General features: G+C 46.6%; 1 protein-coding gene across 4 annotated transcripts in view; it reads left to right on the top strand.

Annotated features, from left to right (window-relative positions):
- The window catches only part of carmil1 (capping protein regulator and myosin 1 linker 1), a 320,941-nt gene that overhangs the window by 198,526 nt on the left and 101,366 nt on the right, over window positions 1–21,049 (top strand). For all 4 annotated transcript variants that reach the window (XM_033014174.1, XM_033014166.1, XM_033014169.1 and 1 more), the window contains exons 17-18: window positions 1,275–1,344; window positions 10,039–10,120. In XM_033014174.1, the coding sequence (XP_032870065.1) occupies window positions 1,275–1,344; window positions 10,039–10,120 (152 nt within the window). The remainder of the gene's footprint in view (window positions 1–1,274; window positions 1,345–10,038; window positions 10,121–21,049) is intronic.

Genomic DNA, 21,049 nt, shown 5'->3' with positions numbered 1-21,049 from the left:
ATTCCCAATGGACTTTCCCTGTCGGAGTGAACATCCTCGTTGTGTGCTGGGACTATTAATAACCAGCAGCAGGGCACCAGATTGGTTTCTGTTTCAGAGGATGAGCGTGGAAACAGGCCCTTCAGCCCGTCGAGTCTGTGCCGACCAACGATAGACCCTTTCCTTCTCTCCAGAGATGCTGCCTGTCCCGCTGAGTTACTCCAGCATTCTGTGTCTCTACTCGTTCTATCATTCCAGTTTCACATCCTACACACTCAAAGACATGGAAACATGGAAAATAGGTGCAGGAGTAGGTCATTCGGCCCTTCATCGCCATTCAATATGATCATGGCTGATCATCCACAATCAGTACCCCGGTTCCTGCTTTCTTCCCATGTCCCTTGATTCCTTTAGAACTAAGAGCTAAATCTAACTCCTCTCTTGAAAGCATCCAGAGAATTGGCCTTCGGTGGCAGGGAATTCCATAGATTCACAACTCTCTGGGTGAAAAAGTTTTTCTTCATCTCAGTCCTAAATGGCCTACCCCTTATTCTTAAACTGTGTCTTTAAGAGCTATCTATAATAAGGTAGATATTAGTTCAGGACTGCTCTAGGGGCTAGTTGAATCAAGGGATATGGGGAGAAGGCAGGCACGGGTTATTGATTTGGGATGATCAGCCATGATCACAATGAATGGCGGTGCTGGCTCGAAGAGCCGAATGGCCTACTCCTGCACCTATTTTCTATGTTTCTATGCTCTCTATTTGGTGATAGTATGCTTCTCTTACCTGATAACTATTTAGTTTAGTTTAGAGGCACAGAGCATAAACAGGCCCTTCGGCCCACCGTGTCCACGGCGACCAGCGATCCCCATTCACTAACACTATCCTACACACACCACTGACCATTTAAAAACTTTACCTAGCCAATTAACCTACAAACCTGTACATCTTTGTATGTGTCATAAGCTCGGTATAGGTATCATTGCCCCTAGTGTGTGTAGGATAGTGTTAATGTGCGGGGATCGCTGGTCGGCATGGACCTGATGAGCCGAAGGGCCTTTTTCGGCGCTGTATCTCTAAACTAAACTAAACCCATTGTGTGAAAACTCATGTGTATGCATGTGTTTCTGGAGTATGTATGTGCGTGTGTGTACACAGAACTTTTTTCTCGTATATTATATTGTATACAGAGTAACATATTGTGTTGTGCTGCTGCAAATAAGAATTTGATTGTTCTACCTGGGACATATGACAATAAAACTCCTGACTCTCGATATAATTCTCTCTTTACAGAGCACTTTTACTCGGCCTTTCCTGCAACCCTCAGCTGAAGGAGGTCTCCCTTGACCTTAGCAATTGCGAGGTAAGGAGGAATGGTGTTACCTGTAGAAGTACAACAGGCTCCAAATGCTGGAGAAGGATCTCGGCCCAAAACAGGCGCCTGTCCATTCCCTCCCCAGATGCTGCCCAACCCACTGAGCTTCTCTGGCCCTTCGAATTTTACGATACGATACGATAGAACTTTATTTATCCCAGGAGGGAAATTGATCTGCCAACAGTCAGAAAACACAACAAGATACGTGAAACATGAAATTAAAGTGACGAGTGGCAAGTCCAGGATTGGGGATGTGCAAAGATTGGGGAGGTGGGGTGGGGGGAAGGGTTGTCAGTCTTGATCATTGAGTTCATTTAACTTGAAAATGTGATGGGGAAATATAATTCAGCCTTGAAAACCACAATTTTTTTCATGCTAACTAATTAAAATTTATTTCCAATTATATGTTGGAACTTATCGAATAGTGAAATGCCCGGATGGAGTGGAGGCGGAGGGGATGTTTCCACTAGTGGGAGAATCTAGGACCAGAGGCCACAGCCTCAGAATAAAAGGACGTACCTTTAGAAAGGAGATGCGGAGGAACTTCTTCAGTCAGAGGGTGGTGCATCAGTGGAATTCATTGCCACAGACGGCTGTGGAGGCCAAGTCAGTGGATATTTTAAGGCGGAGATAGAAAGATTCTTGATTAGTACGGGTGTCAGAGGTTATGGGGAGAAGCCATTATGACACCAGTTCCTAATGGGCCTGTCGCACTTAGGCGATTTCTTTAGTCAACTGCAGGCGACTAGTTTGTCGCAGGTGGTGGCCGGGAGTAGTCTCCTCAGTCGGGCAAAAAGCCGTAGCCTCTATCTGGTCGCCGCTAAATATTCAACATGTTGAAAAAATGTTGGCAACAGTGGGTTTGATGCCAATGAGCGTAGCTTGACGTTGGTGCTGTCGCCGGTTGCTCGGCGACCCGCTACGACTATGACAGTCGGCGGCAGTTGCCTAATAAAATCGCCCAGTGGGACAGGCCCATAAGGATGTCAGGGGTTATGGGGGAATGGGAGTTGAGAAGGAAAGATAGATCAGCCATGATCGGATGGCAGAGCAGACTTGGTGGCCCAAATGGCCTTATCCTGCTCCTAGAACTTATGTAGTCCTATACCTTAAAGATTGAACTTTGATCTTGCTGCCCCATGGACACCTCAAATCTTTGGAACCCAAGATGGAGCCCAACCCAGGGGACTCCTTGTGCGCTGGTCACACAAATGGTCCTGTAATCACCCGTTACAATCGCTCCACTCTTTTATCTACACTGCGAGTGGCTCGATTGTAATCATGGATTGTCCTTCCACGACAGGTTGGCACACAACAAAGGCTTCTCACTGTACCTCATGGTCCACGTGACAATAAACTAAACTCAATTTCAAACCAAAATCTATGTACGTCACCTCCTCAAGACTACCGTCTGTCTGGAGTCAACGATGTAGCTGATCCGATTCACAGTATTTACCAGAGGCTGTGTAGCAAACACGGTGGCGCAGCGGTAGAGCTGCTGTCATGCAGCGCCAGAGACCCCGGTTCGATCCTGACCAAGGGTACTGTCTGTAATGTGTTTGTACGTTCTCCCTGTGACCTGGTGGGCTTTCCCCGGTGGCTCCGGTGTCCATCCAAATCCCAAAGGCGTGCAAGTGCCATGATCACAGTGAATAACGGGGATGGCTTGAAGGGGCCGAATGGCCAACTCCTGCACCTATTGTCTATTGTAAATTGCCCCTGGTGAGTTAGGATGAGAAAGTGGGATAACAGAGAACCAACGAACTGGCGGTCACTGGTCAGCATGGACTCGGTGGGCCGAAGGGCCTGTTTCCACGTATCTTTCAACTAGACTAAAAACTAAAACTTTCTCTGCATCTCTATAGGTCCACACTAAAACACTGCATCTCTATAGGTCCACTTTAGCTTCTTGGACACCACCTCTGAATTAGAGCCACAGTATCGCGGTGCATATATGAATAATACTTTAGTTTAGTTTAGAGATACAGCGCGGACACAGGCCTTTCGGCCCACCGAGTCTGCGCCGACCAGCGATCACCGTACCCCAGCACTATCCTACACCCTAACTTACCAAAGCCAAATTAACATACAAACCTGGGGAAAACTCACGGGGAGAATATACTAACTCCGTACAGTCAGCACCCTTGGTCGGGTTCGAACCTGGGTCTCTGACGCTGTGAGGCAGCAACTCTACCGCTGGGCCACCGTGTCGCCCCGAGTACATGAGGAATATATTACTGTAGCTTAATAAAAACAAAAAATTGTAGGGTCCGTTCATCAGGTTTGGAAGTACGTCTGGATAGATAAACAGATAAACAGTCCAGGTCTCTTCATGAGAATCCATTCAGGTTGTGGTCTTGAAGCATTTAAGCCCCTGTCCCACGATGCGAGTTTACCCAAGAGCTCTCCCGAGTTAAAAAAAATAATCAAACTCGTGGTACCTCATCACGAGTATTTTTTTACTCTTGGACATTTTTCACGGTGTTGAAAAAACTTCACGAGGTACCGCGTTTCCCGAGTACCTGCCGTTAGCGTTACGAGCCGCTACGAGACAGCCACGAGTAACCCGACGTACCCGCTACGTACATTCTATGTACTTACCACGAGTTTGATTTTTTTTTAATTCGGGAGAGCTCTTGGGTAAACTCGCATCGTGGGACAGGGGCTTAACTCTTCACTTTAATGGACGGCACTTGAGTATAGAAGTTGGGATGTAATGTTAAAATTGTACAAGGCATTGGTGAGGCCAATTCTGGAATATGGTGTACAATTTTGGTCGCCTAATTATAGGAAGGATGTCAACAAAATAGAGAGAGTACAGAGGAGATTTACTAGAATGTTGCCTGGGTTTCAGCAACTAAGTTACAGAGAAAGGTTGAACAAGTTAGGGCTTTATTCTTTGGAGCGCAGAAGGTTAAGGGGGACTTGATAGAGGTTTTTAAAATGATGAGAGGGATAGACAGAGTTGACGTGGAAAAGCTTTTCCCACTGAGAGTAGGGAAGATTCAAACAAGAGGACATGACTTGAGAATTAAGGGACTGAAGTTTAGGGGTGACATGAGGGGGAACTTCTTTACTCAGAGAGTGGTAGCTGTGTGGAATGAGCTTCCAGTGAAGGTGGTGGAGGCAGGCTCGTTTTTATCATTTAAAAATAAATTGGATAGTTATATGGATGGGAATGGAATGGAGGGTTATGGTCTGAGCGCAGGTATATGGGACTAGGGGAGATTATGTGTTCGGCACGGACTAGAAGGGTCGAGATGGCCTGTTTCCGTGCTGTAATTGTTATATGGTTATATGGCACGGTGGCGCAGCGGTGCGGTTGCTACCTTACAGCGCTTGCAGCGCCGGAGACCCGGGTTCGATCCCGACTACGGGTGCTGTCTGTACGGAGTTTGCACGTTCTCCCCTTGACCGCGTGGGTTTGCTCCGAGATCTTCGATTTGCTCACACACGTGAAAGAGGTGTAGGTTTGTAAGTTAATTGACTTTGGTAAGAATTGTAAAATTGTCCCTAGTGTGTGTAGGATAGTGCTAATGTACAGGGTAATCGCTGGTCCATGTAGACTAGGTAGGCCGAAGGGCCTGTTTCCGCCCTAGATCTCTAAAGTCTAAAGTAAAGTCTAAAGCTTCGGAAGTTTTTCTGTAACGTCCCTTATCGAAAATTCATTCAGGTTGTGGACTTGAAGCATTAATTCTCTTTCCACAGGTGCTGAGTTATTCCAGCATTTGCTTCTTTTTATTTCAGATTTCCAGCATCTGCAGGATTTTTGTTTTGGTTTCTCACTTCTTGTTGCTTAATAAACTTGTGGTACTGTTGCACTAGTTAATAACGTCAGCACCAAATATGTCAATGAACTTCAAGTCTTAAAAAGTTGGATGAGTGTAATTGTTCCTAACCAGAGGCAATCATTTCCAAATTGTTGGATGTGTTTTTATTTCATTTATATGCATTCTACCGCTTTAAATAAATTAAATGGGAAGTTTTCAGCAATTCAAAACTTTCACATTCCTTTAAAGCCCTTCCACCCAACTTCTCCATGTCGACCAAGTTGCCACATTTGCCTGCATTTATAAAATTCAACGTGGTAAAGAAGTTGGGAGTTCGCGCTGCAATTGTATAAGGCGAGGCCACATTTAGAGTATTGTGTTCAGTTCTGGGCTCCATGTTACAGGAAAGATGTTGTCAAGCTGGAAAGGGTTCAGAGAAGATTTACGAGGATGTTGCCAGAACTCGAGGGCCAGACCTATAGAGGGAGGTTGAGCAGGCTGGGACTCTATTCCTTGGAGCGCAGGAGGATGAGGGGTGATCTTATGGAGGTGTACAAAATCGTCAGAGGAATAGATCGGGTAAACGCACAGCGTCTCCAGCCTAGAGAAGGGGAATCGAGAACCAGAGGAGGGGGGTATAGACTTAATAAGAAGTTGAGGGGTAGCTTTTTCCACACAGATGGTGGTGGGTGTATGGAACGAGCTGCCGGAGGAGGTAATTATGACAGGCACTATCACAACGTCTAAGAAACATTTGGACAGGTACATGAATAGGACAGGTTTAGAGGGATATGGGTCAAACGCAGGCAGGTGGGACGTGTAGATGGGACATGTTGGCCGGTGTGGGCAAGTTGGGCTGATGGGCCTGTTTCCATGCTGTATCACTCTATGACGAGGGTAGATGGGACATGTTGGCCAGTATGGGCAAGTTGGGCCGAAGGGCCTGTTTCCACGCTGTATCGCTCTATGACTAGTGTAGAAGGGAAAAGTTGGCCGGTGTGGGCAAGTTGGGACGATGGGCCTGTTTCCACGCTGTATCACTCTATGACTAGTGTAGAAGGGAAAAGTTGGCCAGTGTGGGCAAGTTGGGCTGATGGGCCTATTTCCACGCTGTATCACTCTATGACTAGTGTAGATGGGACGCGTTGGTTGGTGTGGGCAAGTTGGGCCGAATTGCCTGATTTTCACTCTATGACTAACGTGATGCAGAGAGCAAGGTTGCTGAATTCACTGTGCTGTGATGCTTTTGCCTATTCCAGCTTTGCACTGATATTTTCCATTCTTTCCCCCTCTACTGCTTTCCTTAGCTTGGTCACTGTGTAAGTACCTTCCCTGCTTTTTAACCTCTGTTGATCCAGAAAAATGCCTTGCTCACCTTGCCTTGTCAGAGTTGCCATTTGGAACGACTTGACGCAGACATTTTGTGCATGAGTATCTTTGCTCAGGCAGAATTTTCCATGAAGTGATGGGCCTGTGATCGATCATTTGAACAATCAATTGAAAGAAATTCAAATTCAAAGAAAAAAATGCTTAAGGGCCTGTCCCACTTAGGCAACTCTTTAGGCGTCTGCCAGGGACTAGTTTTAATGGAATTCACCTACGACAGCACCTACGACAACCTACGAGAGCAAAAATTGTCAACATGTTGAATATTTTGTGGCAGTCACCTAAAAAATCGCCTAAGTGGGACAGGTCCAAAAGTTTTTTTGGTGTATCAGTTACGAAAACTTAAACTAAAAAAAATTGACAATGTTTTACCTATCCAGTTGTAAAGACTGTACATGGAGGGGGAGATGTAAGCACATTTCTCATTGAAAATCTACTGCTATATTAGTTATCATGCCAATTATTAATAAATCAACTCTTTTGTTTCAGCATTTTCAGTTTTAGAGATACAGTGTGGAAACTGGCCCTTCGGCCCACCAAATCCATGCTGACCATTTACCCCATCCACCACCAACCGATTAATCGTTCACTGGTTCTATGTTGTCCCACTTTCACATCCTGTGGGGCAATTTGCATAGGCCAACAAACCTGCACATCTTTGGAGTGGGAGAGAAAACCCACAATGGTCACGGGGAGAACGTGCAAACTCCACACAGACAGCAACTGTAGTCAGGATCGAACCCGGGTCTCCGGCGCTGTGAGGCAGCAGCTTTAACTCTGCACCACCCCGCCTTAGTTTACTTATAGCTTTGAATGTTCTTGCATATTCCTGACAGCTGACTATTATGAAATAAAGTTAAATAAATGAGAGATGGCGACACAAGAAGGGTCACTTATCTTTTTCGATCCCGGCCTGAGGTGCCGTCTGACAATAGACAATAGACAATAGGTGCAGGAATAGGCCATTCGGCCCTTTGAGCCAGCACCGCCATTCAATGTGATCATGGCTGATCATCCCCAATCTGTACCCCGTTCCTGCCTTCTTCCCATATCCCCTGACTCTGCTATCTTTAAGAGCCCTATCTAACTCTCTCTTGAAAGTATCCAGAGAATCGGTCTCCACCGCCCTCTGAGGCAGAGAATTCCACAGATTCACAACTCTGGGTGAAAAAGTTTTTCCAAGTCTCCGTTCTAAATGGCCTAGCCCTTATTCTTAAACTGTGGCCCCTGGTTCTGGACTCCCCCAACATCGGGAACATGTTTCCTGCCTCTAGAGTGTCCAATCCCTTCTAAATCATATATGTTTCAATAAGATATCCTCTCATCCTTCTAAAGTCCAGTGTATACAAGCCCAGTCGCTCCATTCTTTCAACATATGACAGTCCCGCCATCCCGGGAATTAACCTTGTGAACCTACGCTGCACTCCCTCAATAGCAAGAATGTCCTTCCTTAAATTTGGAGTCTGTGTGGAGTTTGCACGTTTTCCCTGTGACCGCGTGAGTTTCCTCCGGGTGATCCAGTTTCCTCCCGCATCCGAAACACGTGCGGGCTTGTAAGTCAATTGGCCCTCTGTAAATTGCCCCCTAGTGTATAGAGAGTGGATGACAAAGTGGGATAACCTAGAACTAGTGTGTACGGGGTGATCGATGGTCGGCATGGACTCGGTCGGCCGAAGAGTCTTGATTAGTATTTCCATGCTGCTAAACTCACCTATCCATGTTCTAGAGATGCTGCCTGACCCGCTGAGTTACTCCAGCACTCTGTGAAATGTCACCTACCCATGTTCTAGAGATGCTGCCTGACCCCACTGGGTTACTCCAGCACTCTGAAACGTTACCTATCCATGTTCTCCAGAGATGCTGCCTGACCCACTGAGTTACTCCAGCACTCTGAAACGTCACCTACCCATGTTCTCCAGAGATGCTGCCTGACCCGCTGGGTTACTCCAACACTCTGTGTCCTTTTTTTTAACAGAAATGTAAAATGTCTCAAAGATTAATTGGATGCAACAGAACTTTAAATTCAGTGTCACTTTTCAGATATTTTTATGTCACAATTGTTATTGAACATCTAATAGAAACCAGGGAAAATTAGGATCTAGCATTAGAAAGTGTTATCAAATATTACTAGGGGTATATTTGGCACATACTGTTGCTCCATGTACCAACTAGAACAGTTGCAGTTCCATTTGGCACATATACATCGACCACCAGTTTTCCAGCACCCTTGGTTCCAGAGCCTTTCTGGATTATCCATTTTGCCAGACTAACAGGACGGCACGGTGGCACAGCGGTAGAGTTGCTGCCTCACAGCACCAGAGACCCGGGTTCGATCCTGACCACGGGTGCTTGTCTGTACGGAGTTTGCACATTCTCCCCGTGACTAGCGTGGGTTTTCTCCGGGATCTTCGGTTTCCTCCCGCCCTCCAAAGACGTACAAGTTTGTAGGTTAATTGGCTCGGTGTAAATGTAAATTGTCCCTCGTGCCTGTGGGGTAGTGTTAATGTGCAGGGATCGCCGATCGGCGCGAACCGGTAAGTGGTAAATTTCAAGTGCGCTCTCGTGGTTTTGTCTGAACGAAACAGTGTCCTGTCCGAACAGTGGCAGGAAAATCGATGCTGGGCCTGGATTTGATTTTGAAACGAGTTCAGGAAAAGATGTTTATGGGGAAAAAAATTCTGAGTTGCAAAGTGTCTGGCCAGTTATAAAATTTATAAAATCACGCATTTGTAAATTGCCGTCCAAGTGTTGGGATTGTTTATTACCAAGAACGTCACAAATCCATGGAAGCGACCCTATTATCCTTCTCAATTTATGTTGCTCACTCCTCGATTCTTCAGCTTGCAATTGCCTTTTTTCTGTTGTCCCCTTTCCTCAATGCTGCTTTCTGCTGCTTTTTTATGCTTTGATCTTCATGGCTCAAAGTTGTCCATTGAATTGATGAAATAATTGAGCTTCCAAGATGGCGTCTGACGCAGGCGACCATTTGCTTGCTCGCCACAGAAGCAGATCTGCAATCACATATTACAATCTCTCCACACTCACAAACCTGTCGATGGGCGATCGATGGTCGGCGTGGACTCTGTGGGTCGAAGGTCCTGTTTCCACGTTGTATTTCTAAAACTAAACCTAAATGATCAGTCTGTTTATAACCAGCCATTTGACCTTGCAACCTTGCATCACAACAACAGGAAGACATTGTTAAAAAACTTCAGGCCAGAGATAGCATCTTGCTAAAATGGATTTTATCTTCTGTGCACTGGTTGTACAGAAAAATACCTTCATACATCTTAGATACATTAGACAAGATACATTGATAGGACAGGTTTTGAAGGATAGGGACCAAATACAGGCAGGTGGGACTGGTGTAGCTGGGACATGTTGGCCGGTGTGAGCAAGTTGGGCCAAAGGGCCTGTTTCCACACTGTATCACTCTGTGTCTCGACAAGTCTATTTCACTTGAAATAATTAAAATCTCGTCATTGTATCCCAGTTAATCCGGTTTCAATATCTCTTTCGTTCTCAGCTGAGATCGGGTGGAGCTCAGATCTTGGAAGGATGCATTGCAGAAATCCATAACATTTCAAAACTGGATATTTCAGATAATGGTGAGTGCAAGTATTTGTTGTTGTTGTTTTTTGTCGCATTGAATCTCGTCTTGTGTTTAATGTATAGAGGGAGGAATCAATGAGAAAATTATGGCCACGTTCCATAACGCCACAGTGAAAGCTCAATAATATTAGTCTCAGACATCATTTGCAAGCATTGGAAACATTTACAAATTGGCTAGGAAGGAACTGCAGATGCCGGTTTAAATCGAAGATAGACACTGAATGGAGAGATGGAATGGGTGACATTTCTGGTCAAGACCCTTCTTCAGTCTGAGGAACCGAAGAAGGGTCTCGACCCGAAACGTCACCCATTTCCTCTCAACAGAGATGCTGCCATTCCTGCTGAGTTACTCATTCAGTGTCTATTTGCAAATTGGCAGCTCTGGGCAAAGTATTTCATATTTCAGTGTCAAACAGGATTTGGGAGTTGTGAACATAAATACAGGTCCACCTGTATTACAGCACCTGATACCGAATCTATCTATCTCCGCCTTAAAAATATCCACTGTCTTGGCCTCCACAGCCTTCTGTGGAACCTCCTTTAATCAGGACTTCCACGGCCGATCGGCATGTTAAGTCAGCCCCCAGTGGCCGGGGCCAGCAAATCCGTTCCCATAGCCGGCTTTGGGGGCCGGATGGGATGGTCAAAAAGGCTTTTGGCACGTTGGTCTTCATCAGTCAGAGTATTGAGTATAGAAATTATGCTTTCCATATTTTACTCTAGTTTAGTTTAGAGATACAGCGCGGAAACAGGCCCTAGGGACAATTTACAATTTTACCAAGCCAAATAACCTACCAACCTGTACGTCTTTGGAGTGTGGGAGCACCCGGAGAAAACCCACGCAGGTCACGGGGAGAACGTACAAACTCCGTACAGAAAGCACGTGCGGTCAGGATTGAACCCGGGTCTCTGGCGCTGTGAGGCAGCAACTCTACCGCTGTGCCACCATGCCTGTTACTTTTTCCCACATCAGCAAATCCCGATATTAAGTAAAATCATGTTGGCCGGATTTATCAACCATCTTTAAACAAATTTAACATCACGATTTCAACTGAGGCAGCATTTTTACAATTCACTTCCCTCCTGTTGAGTAATGTGAAAAGGAGATTCTGAAGCCTTTGAAGATAAAAATCATTCATTCAGAAACGATAAATTAACTGATAGGAAGTGTAATCAGAATTGAGTTCTCAGCGGCTCAGCTTTTGAAGCTGAATTAAGTGCTACATGTCAGTGAAGTTTTAATTTCGTTTGGTTTAGTTTAGAGATACAGCGCGGAAACAGGCCCTTCGGCCCACCGAGTTCGCACCGACCAGCAAACTCCGCACATTAACACAAGCCCACACACACTCGGGGCATTTTTTACTTTTTATACATTTTTACTGAAGCCAATTAACCTACAAACTTGTACGTCTTTGGAGTGTGGGTGGAAACCGAAGACCTCGGAGAAAACCCACGCAAGTCATGGGGAGAACATACAAACTCCGTACAGACAGCACCCGTAGTCAGGATCGAACCCGGGTCTCTGGCGCTGCGAGGCAGCAACTCTACCGCTGCGTCACCGTGACGCCCTATATAACTTTGAATAGTCACTTCATTGACCGATTCCAACATTTCATAAGTGGTCTCCCACTGAACTAGAAAAGCATTGTTTATGTGAAACATGAACTGTGTTGAAATAATTCATCATTCGGCCGAGTTTTCATTGACCGACTGAAGCTCAAAAGGTACAAGACGTCAAGTCAAGTTTATTTGTCACATACACATACAAGATGTGCAGTGAAATGAAAGTGGCAATGCCTGTGGATTGTGCAAAAACAACAGAACAGAATAGAACAGAATCAGTATTTACATGTTAGAAAACATTTTTTTACAAAAGACACAACACAACAGTAAATTAGTCCCGTAAACTAGTCCCTGGTGAGATATGAGTTTACAGTCCTGATGGCCTGTGGGAAGAAACTCCGTCTCATCCTCTCTCTGTTTTCACAGCGTGACAGCGGAGACGTTTGCCTGACCATAGCAGCTGGAACAGTCCGTTGCTGGGGTGGTAGGGGTCCCCCATAATGTTGCTGGCTCTGGATCTGCACCTCCTGGTGTATAGGTCCTGCAGAGGGGCGAGTGTAGTTCCCAAAGTGCGTTCAGCCGAACGCACTACTCTCTGCAGAGCCTTCTTGTCCTGGGCAGAGCTGTTCCCGAACCAGATTGAGATGTTGCCGGCCAAGATGCTTTCTACAGCCCCAGAGTAGAAGCACTGAAGGATCCTCAGAGAGACTCTGAATTTCCTCAGCGGCCTGAGGTGGTAAAGGTGCTGCCTTGCCTAAAGGGCCTGTCCCACTTGGCCTCATTTGCACCTCATTTACGCGTCATATGTAAAATAGGTCAGCGCATGGATGACGCACGCATTGCACATGGTGAGGCGTGGAATCACATGCGTGGCGCGCGGCACTCCAGGATTACGTAACAAAATCCTCGCGCGCCACCAGCGTGAATTATCGCGTACGCACACTGAAGCATTGGCGTAGCACGCTGGAGTCCCGACGTCTCACATGTATCGCGTGGTGAGGATTGTTAAGGGCTTGGACACACTAGAGGCAGGAAACATGTTCCCGATGTTGGGGAGTCCAGAACCAGGGGCCACAGTTTAAGAATAAGGGGTAAGCCATTTAGAACGGAGACGAGAAAACACTTTTTCTCACCGAGAGTGGTGAGTCTGTGGAATTTTCTGCCTCAGAGGGCGGTGGAGGCCGGTTCTCTGGATGCTTTCAAGAGAGAGCTAGATAGGACTCTTAAAAATAGCGGAGTCAGGGGATATGGGGAGAAGGCAGGAACGGGGTACTGATTGGGGGTGATTAGCCATGATCACATTGAATGGCGGTGCTGGCTCGAAGGGCCGAATGGTCTACTCCTGCACCTATTGTCTATTGTCTATTGTGACGCATGGTTATGTCACCGTGCGTCGACGTCAATAGCCATGTGTCACCGCGCGCCGCAGGGCCTTCTAATGATGTCACGCGCACCAGACGGCTGTGCTGCCTCGTGATTTGCGCGCGACTTTGCGCATCACGACGCGTTGACCCATTTTACATATGACGCGTAAATGAGGCGCAAATGACGGCCAAGTGGGACAGGCCCTTTACTCACCAGTGCGGCAGCGTGTGTTGTGTTCAAAAGGGAACTGCAGATGCTGGAATATCGAAGGTACACAAAATTGCTGGAGGAACTCAGCGGGTGCAGCAGCATCTATGGAGCTAGACAAAGTGTTCAAAAGGGAACTGCAGATGCTCCATAGATGCTGCTGCACCCGCTGAGTTCCTCCAGCAATTTTGTGTACCAGCGTGTGTTGTGTGTTGCCCCCAACCCAGGTGACGACTAGCCACCAAAGCAGATCTACAAACTCATGGTACAATCGCTCCAGACTCTTAAATCTCTACTCCGACAGCAACATTTCCTTGAACAGACTTTGCTGGCATTACCTTGCACTAAACGTTATTCCCTTATCATGTATCTATACGCTGTAAAATGGCTCGATTGTAATCATGAATTGTCTTTCCGGTGACTGGTTAGCCCGCAATAAAAGCTTTTCATTGTACCTCGGTACACGTGACAATAAACTAAACTGAAACTGAAACAAATAGGAAACAGTCTATTCCAAACATGCTGGTCACAACGATAAAAACAGCCAGTTTAGTTTAGTTTAGAGATACTGCGCGGAAACAGGCCCTTCGGCCCATCGAGTCTGCGCTGACCAGAGATCCCCGCACATAAACACCATCCTACACACACTAATGACTATTTACAATTTTATCGAAGGCCAATTAACCTACTAACCTGCACGTCTTTGGAGTGTGGGAAGACACTGGAGCTCCAAGAGAAAACCCATGGGGAGAACGTACAAACTCCGTTCAGACATCACCCGTAGTCAGGATCGAAACCGGGTCTCTGGCATTGTAAAGCAGCAACTCTACCGCTGCACCACCCTTATGGTGCTCTCCATCGCAATGTGAGATTCTACGCTTCCCCTTTGTCTGACATCTACCATCATTTCCATAGATATTGGAGAGATGGCACGGTGGCGCAGCGGTAGAGTTGCTGCCTCACAGCGCCAGAGACCCGGGTTCGATCCTGACCACGGGAGCTGTCTGTAAAGAGTTTGTACGATCTCCCCGTGGCCTGCGTGGGTTTTCCCCGGGTGGTCCGGTTTCCAACCACACTCCAAAGACGTGCAGGTTTGTAGGTTAATTGGCTCCGGTAAAATAGTAAATTGTCCCTAGTGTGTGTAGGGCAGTGTTAATGTGCAGGGATCGCTGGTCGGCACGTACTCGGTGGGCCGAAGGGCCTGTTTCCGCGCTGTCTCTCTAAACTAAACTAAAGAGATGATGGAATACATCTCCCGATTTGAAAAACAACTCAATTTGTGCAAATGGTTTTTGGTTGCATCGAGAACACACTAGAATATTAATAGGTTATTATTGAGCCCTTGTGATCTGGATTGGATTGCTTTATGACCACAGCAGAAATTAGCTATCAATATATTTTTATTGAACTGCATTTCAAAACTGCATTTTCCATTTCAATGCAGTAAATCTGCATTTAGTAACGTGATGCATGCAGAATTGCTGCTTGCAATCATAACAAGATTAATTAATGAAGGTATGGAAGAGAGACTGTTATTTTTAGAGATACAGTTTTGTTTAGAGATACTGCGTGGAAACGGGCCATGCGGCCCACCGTGTCCACGCCAACCAGCGATCCCTGCACACTAACACATGGTAATGGGGGTAGGGTACTGACATGGATAGAAAATTGGTTGGCAGACAGGAAACAAAGAGTAGGGATTAACGGGTCCCTTTCAGAAAGGCAGGCAGTGACTAGTGGGGTACCGCAAGGCTCGGTGCTGGGACCGCAGCTATTTACAATATACATTAGTGATTTAGATGAAGGGATTAAAAGTAAAATGAGCAAATTTGCTGATTACACAAAGCTGGGTGGCAGTGCGAACTGTGAGGAGGATGCTATGAGGACGCAGGGTGACTTGGACTGGTTGGGTGAGTGGGCAGATGCATGGCAGATGAAGTTTAATGTGGATAAATGTGAGGTTTGGTGGCAAGAACAGGAAAGCAGATTATTATCTAAATGGTGTCAAGTTGGGAAAAAGGGAAGTACAATTGGATCAGGGGGTCCTTGTTCATCAGTCAATGAATGCAAGCATGCAGGTACAGCGGGCAGTGAAGAAAGCGAATGGCATGTTGGCCTTTATAACAAGAGGAGTTAGTATAGAAGCAAAGAGGTCCTCCTGCAGTTGTACAGGGCCCCAGTGAGACCACACCTGGAGTATTGTGTGCAGTTTTGGTCCCCTAATTTGAGGAAGGACATTCTTGCTATTGAGGGAGTGCAGCGTAGTTTCACAAGTTTAATTCCCAGGATGGCGGGACTGTCTTACGCTGAGAGAATGGAGCGGCTGGGCTTGTACACTCTGGAGTGTAGAAGGATGTGAGGGGATCTTATTGAAACATATAAGATTATTAAGGGATTGGACACGCGAGAAGCAGAAAACATGTTCCCGATGTTGGGGGAGTCCAGAACCAGGGGCCACAGTTTAAGAATAAGGGGTAGGCCATTTAGAACGGAGATAAGGAAAAACATTTTCACCCAGAGAGTTGTGAATCTGTGGAATTCTCTGCCTCAGAAGGCAGTGGAGGCCAATTCTCTGGATGTTTTCAAGAGAGAGCTAGATAGGGCTCTTAAAGATAGCGGGGATATGGGGAGAAGGCAGGAACGGGGTACTGAATGTGGATGGTCAGCCATGATCACATTGAATGGCGGTGCTGGCCTGAAGGGCCGAGTGGCCTACTCCTGCACCTATTGTCTATTGTCTATATTTAAAACAACTCCAAGTAAATTAAGTGCATTTGAACGTGCATTCATCATCATCGGCGGCCACTCAAAACAAGTATGACTGTCCTCTCATGGAGGACGCCAGTGCGTGACTTTGTTTAACGTGGGGAGACTGGTGCACAGACAGCCACCCCACGGTCCTTAACAGATCTGGGTCAGGATCCAGTGGCATGGAGTCCAAGACGACCGGAGACACTTTTCTGCTGCAGCCTTCATCCGCCTTTCCCAGCCGTTGTGACGCTCCACTAAGGTCAGCCATCGTCCTCCACCTGTTCCACCTTTGAGGTCTTGGTTGGATTGCTCTTTGTCAGGGACCTTTCCCTCGACCTTACCGCCATGTGTGGCCCTACCAGGAGCACAGCTCCAGACGGCATCGCTCTCAGGATCTCAGGACCACACAAGCTTCTCCACCACGACAATGTGACAATCCACGCACGTGACAATAAACTAAACTAAAGTATTGGCATCACTTTAGCAGTCTAAAGGGGCTGTCCCACTTGGGCGACCTAATCCGCGAGTTAAGAAGAGTGTCTTCGACCTTCGAGCTCGAGGGCACTCGCCTGGAAAGCCTCGAGCTGGATCTACCGTCCACTGCACCACGAGTTCAAAAAAACCATGCCGACCAAATTTTACTGGCGGAATATTTTTCAACATGCTGAAAAACTTTCCGCGACCTAGCTGAGGCCACGAGTATTCGGGAACTTCCTTCGAGCATGAAGGAGAGTTCCAGCAACCTCATAGGACCTCCTAGACCACGGGTCGACCATGCTGCGAATTTGAAGGTCGAAGACACTCTTCTAAACTCGCAGATTAGGTCGCCCAAGTGGGACAGCCCCTTAAGGAGTTCAACGCTCTGCGTTGTTTGCCCGTGTACGGCACGGTGGCGCAGCGGTAGAGTTTCGGTACATACACGTCCACCAACCAGCGATTTTCCGGCAACTGGTGGTCCGGCACCTTCCTTTAACCTGGACAACATTACAGGAGCGCACTTAAAATCCCTTCCCGGATTTCCACCACCCCCCCCCCCGTAAATGTGGCGCATAGGCCGGGTGTGGCGGCCGATCTCGAGCCGGCAGATCCGTTCCCGTCGCTTACTCCCAGGGCCGACTTTGCGGGCGGGTATCACAGTCCCTCGCGGAACGTTCCGGTACTGTTGCACTCCTCTCGGAGACTGGGACCTCTGTTGGTCCGACAAAACGGATAATCCGGAAAGGCTGCCGGAAAATGGGTGTTGGACCTGTATCCGACAGTGTTCACTCGAAGTACTGGACTAAGTTATAAACCTGGTATTGAAACCCAGTAATGGTATTGTTAAGCTGAAAAGAGTGTAGAGAAAATGAGAACAGCACTGCACAGGAACAGGCCCTTCGGCCCACAATGTTTGTGCCAAACAGGATGTCAAGTTAAACTGATCTCATCTGCTGTACATGATCCATATCCCTCTAGTCCCAGGCCTATCTAAAGGCCTCTTACATGCCACTATCGTATCTGCCTCCACCACAACCCCTGGAAATGTTTTCCAGGCCCCCACCACTCTCTGTGTGAAGAAAAACATGTCCCGCACATTAAACTTTCCCCCTTCACTTCATATTTACGGGTTAATCAACTTGAAAAGATCTTGTGAAAAGAATTCTGACTGTCCACCCGACCTAGGTTTGTGGGTTAGTTGGCGTCTGTAAGAACTTCACTTTGTAAGTTGATGGGTTCATACATGATTGAAGCAGAGTTAGCCCATCAAGTCTACTCCGCCATTCAATCACGGCTGATCTATCTCGCCCTCTCAACCCCATTCTCCTGCCTTCTCCCCATAACCCCTGACACCCGGAGTAATCAAGAATCTATCAATCTTCACTGCAAAAATCCCCAATGACTTGGCCTCCACCGCCGTCTGTGGCAATTAATTCACTGTCTGATCGGACTTTGCTGGCTTTATCTTGCACTAAACATAGAAACATAGAAACATAGAAATTAGGTGCAGGAGTAGGCCATTCGGCCCTTCGAGCCTGCACCGCCATTCAATATGATCATGGCTGATCATCCAACTCAGTATCCCGTACCTGCCTTCTCTCCATACCCTCTGATCCCCTTAGCCACAAGGGCCACATCTAACTCCCTCTTAAATATAGCCAATGAACTGGCCTCGACTACCCTTTGTGGCAGGGAGTTCCAGAGATTCACCACTCTCTGTGTGAAAAATGTTCTTCTCATCTCGGTTTTAAAGGATTTCCCCCTTATCCTTAAGCTGTGACCCCTTGTCCTGGACTTCCCCAACATCGGGAGCAATCTTCCTGCATCTAGCCTGTCCAACCCCTTAAGAATTTTGTAAGTTTCTATAAGATCCCCTCTCAATCTCCTAAATTCTAGAGAGTATAAACCAAGTCTATCCAGTCTTTCTTCATATGAAAAGTCCTGACATCCCAGGAATCAGTCTGGTGAACCTTCTCTGCACTCCCTCTATGGCAATAATGTCTTTCCTCAGATTTGGAGACCAAAACTGTACGCAATACTCCAGGTGTGGTCTCACCAAGACCCTGTACAACTGCAGTAGAACCTCCCTGCTCCTATACTCAAATCCTTTTGCTATGAATGCTAACATACCATTCGCTTTCTTCACTGCCTGCTGTACCTGCATGCCTACTTTCAATGACTGGTGTACCATGACACCCAGGTCTCGTTGCATCTCCCCCTTTCCTAATCGGCCACCATTCAGATAATAGTCTACTTTCCTGTTTTTGCCACCAAAGTGGATAATCTCACATTTATCCACATTATACTGCATCTGCCATGCATTTGCCCACTCACCCAGCCTATCCAAGTCACCTTGCAGCCTCCTACCATCCTCCTCACAGCTAACACTGCCCCCCAGCTTCGTGTCATCTGCGAACTTGGAGATGTTGCATTCAATTCCCTCATCCAGATCATTAATATATATTGTAAATAGCTGGGGTCCCAGCACTGAGCCTTGCGGTACCCCACTAGTCACTACCTGCCATTGTGAAAAGGACCCGTTTACTCCTACTCTTTGCTTCCTGTTTGCCAGCCAGTTCTCTATCCATATCAATACTGAACCCCCAATGCCGTGTGCTTTAAGTTTGTAAACTAATCTCTTATGTGGGACCTTGTCGAAAGCCTTCTGGAAGTCCAGATACACCACATCCACTGGTTCTCCCCTATCCACGCTACTAGTTACATCCTCGAAAAATTCTATAAGATTCGTCAGACATGATTTACCTTTTGTAAATCCATGCTGACTTTGTCCAATGATTTCACTACTTTCCAAATGTACTGCTATCCCATCTTTAATAACTGACTCTAGCAGTTTCCCCACTACCGATGTTAGACTAACTGGTCTGTAATTCCCCGTTTTCTCTCTCCCTCCCTTCTTAAAAAGTGGGGTTACGTTTGCTACCCGCCAATCCTCAGGAACTACTCCAGAATCTAAAGAGTTTTGAAAGATTATTACTAATGCATCCACTATTTCTGGAGCTACTTCCTTAAGTACTCTGGGATGCAGCCTATCTGGCCCTGGGGATTTATCGGCCTTTAATCCATTTAATTTACCCAACACCACTTCCCGGCTAACCTGGATTTCACTCAATTCCTCCAACTCCTTTGACCCGCGGTCCCCTGCTATTTCCGGCAGATTATTTATGTCTTCCTTAGTGAAGACGGAACCAAAGTAGTTATTCAATTGGTCCGCCATATCCTTGTTCCCCATGATCAACTCACCTGTTTCTGACTGCAAGGGACCTACATTTGTTTTAACTAATCTCTTTCTTTTCACATATCTATAAAAACTTTTGCAGTCAGTTTTTATGTTCCCTGCCAGTTTTCTTTCATAATCTATTTTTCCTTTCCTAATTAAGCCCTTTGTCCTCCTCTGCTGGTCTCTGAATTTCTCCCAGTCTGCTGCTTTTTCTGGCTAATTTGTACGCATCATCCTTCGCTTTGATACTATCCCTGATTTCCCTTGTTATCCACGGATGCACTACCTTCCCTGATTTATTCTTTTGCCAAACTGGGATGAACAGTTTTGTAGTTCATCCATGCAGTCTTTAAATGTCTTCCATTGCATATCCACCGTCAACCCTTTTAGAATTAATTGCCAGTCAATCTTGGCCAATTCACGTCTCATACCCTCAAAGTTACCTTTCTTTAAGTTCAGAACGTCATTCACGTTCTTCTCTTTATCCTGTATCTGTACACAGCGGACGGCTCGATTGTAATCATGTATTGTCTTTCCGCTGACTGGCTCGCACGCAACGGGAAGCTTTTCACTGTACCTCGGTACACGTGACAATAAACTAAACTCAACTATAGTTTAGGAAATACCTCCTGATCTCTGTTCTAACATTCAATGCCCCAAACAAAATACCATGCAGCCCGCTCAGTGGAGTTCACATTTAGTATGATTAGATACTAGATTAGTACAGGCAGGAGAATGGGGTTAGGGGGGAGAGATATATCAGCCATGATTGAATGGCGTAGTATGCTTGATGGGCCGAATGGCCGAATTCAACTCCTGTCACTTATGATCTTATTTTAGTTTAGTTTAGAGATACAGGGCAGAAACAGGCCCTTCGGCCCACCGAGCCTGCACCGACCCACAATCCCCGCATATTAACACTCCTACACACACTTGGGACGGTGGCGCAGCGGTGGAGACCCGGGTTCGATCCCGACTACGGGTGCTGTCTGTACGGAGTTTGGACGTCCTCCCCGTGACCTGCATGGGTTTTCTCCGAGATCTTCGGTTTCCTCCCACCCTCCAAATACGGACAGGTTTGTAGGTTAATTGGCTTGGTGAATGTATAAATTGTCCCTAGTGGGTGTAGGATAGTGTTAATGTGCGGGGATCGCTGGTCGTCGTGTACCCGGTGGGGGGGGGAAGGGCATGTTTCTGCACTGTAGCTCTAAACTAAACTAAACTAATTTACATATATACCGAGCCAATTAACCTACAAACCTGTATGTTTTTGGAGTGTTGGAGGGAACAGAATATCTCGGAGAAAACCCACGGGGAGAATGTA

The sequence above is a fragment of the Amblyraja radiata genome, chromosome 2, assembly GCF_010909765.2.
Source record: "Amblyraja radiata isolate CabotCenter1 chromosome 2, sAmbRad1.1.pri, whole genome shotgun sequence".
Lineage (NCBI taxonomy): Eukaryota > Metazoa > Chordata > Chondrichthyes > Rajiformes > Rajidae > Amblyraja > Amblyraja radiata.
Note: the sequence above shows the minus strand (reverse complement) of the source record. Positions and strands in the feature narration are given on the sequence as shown.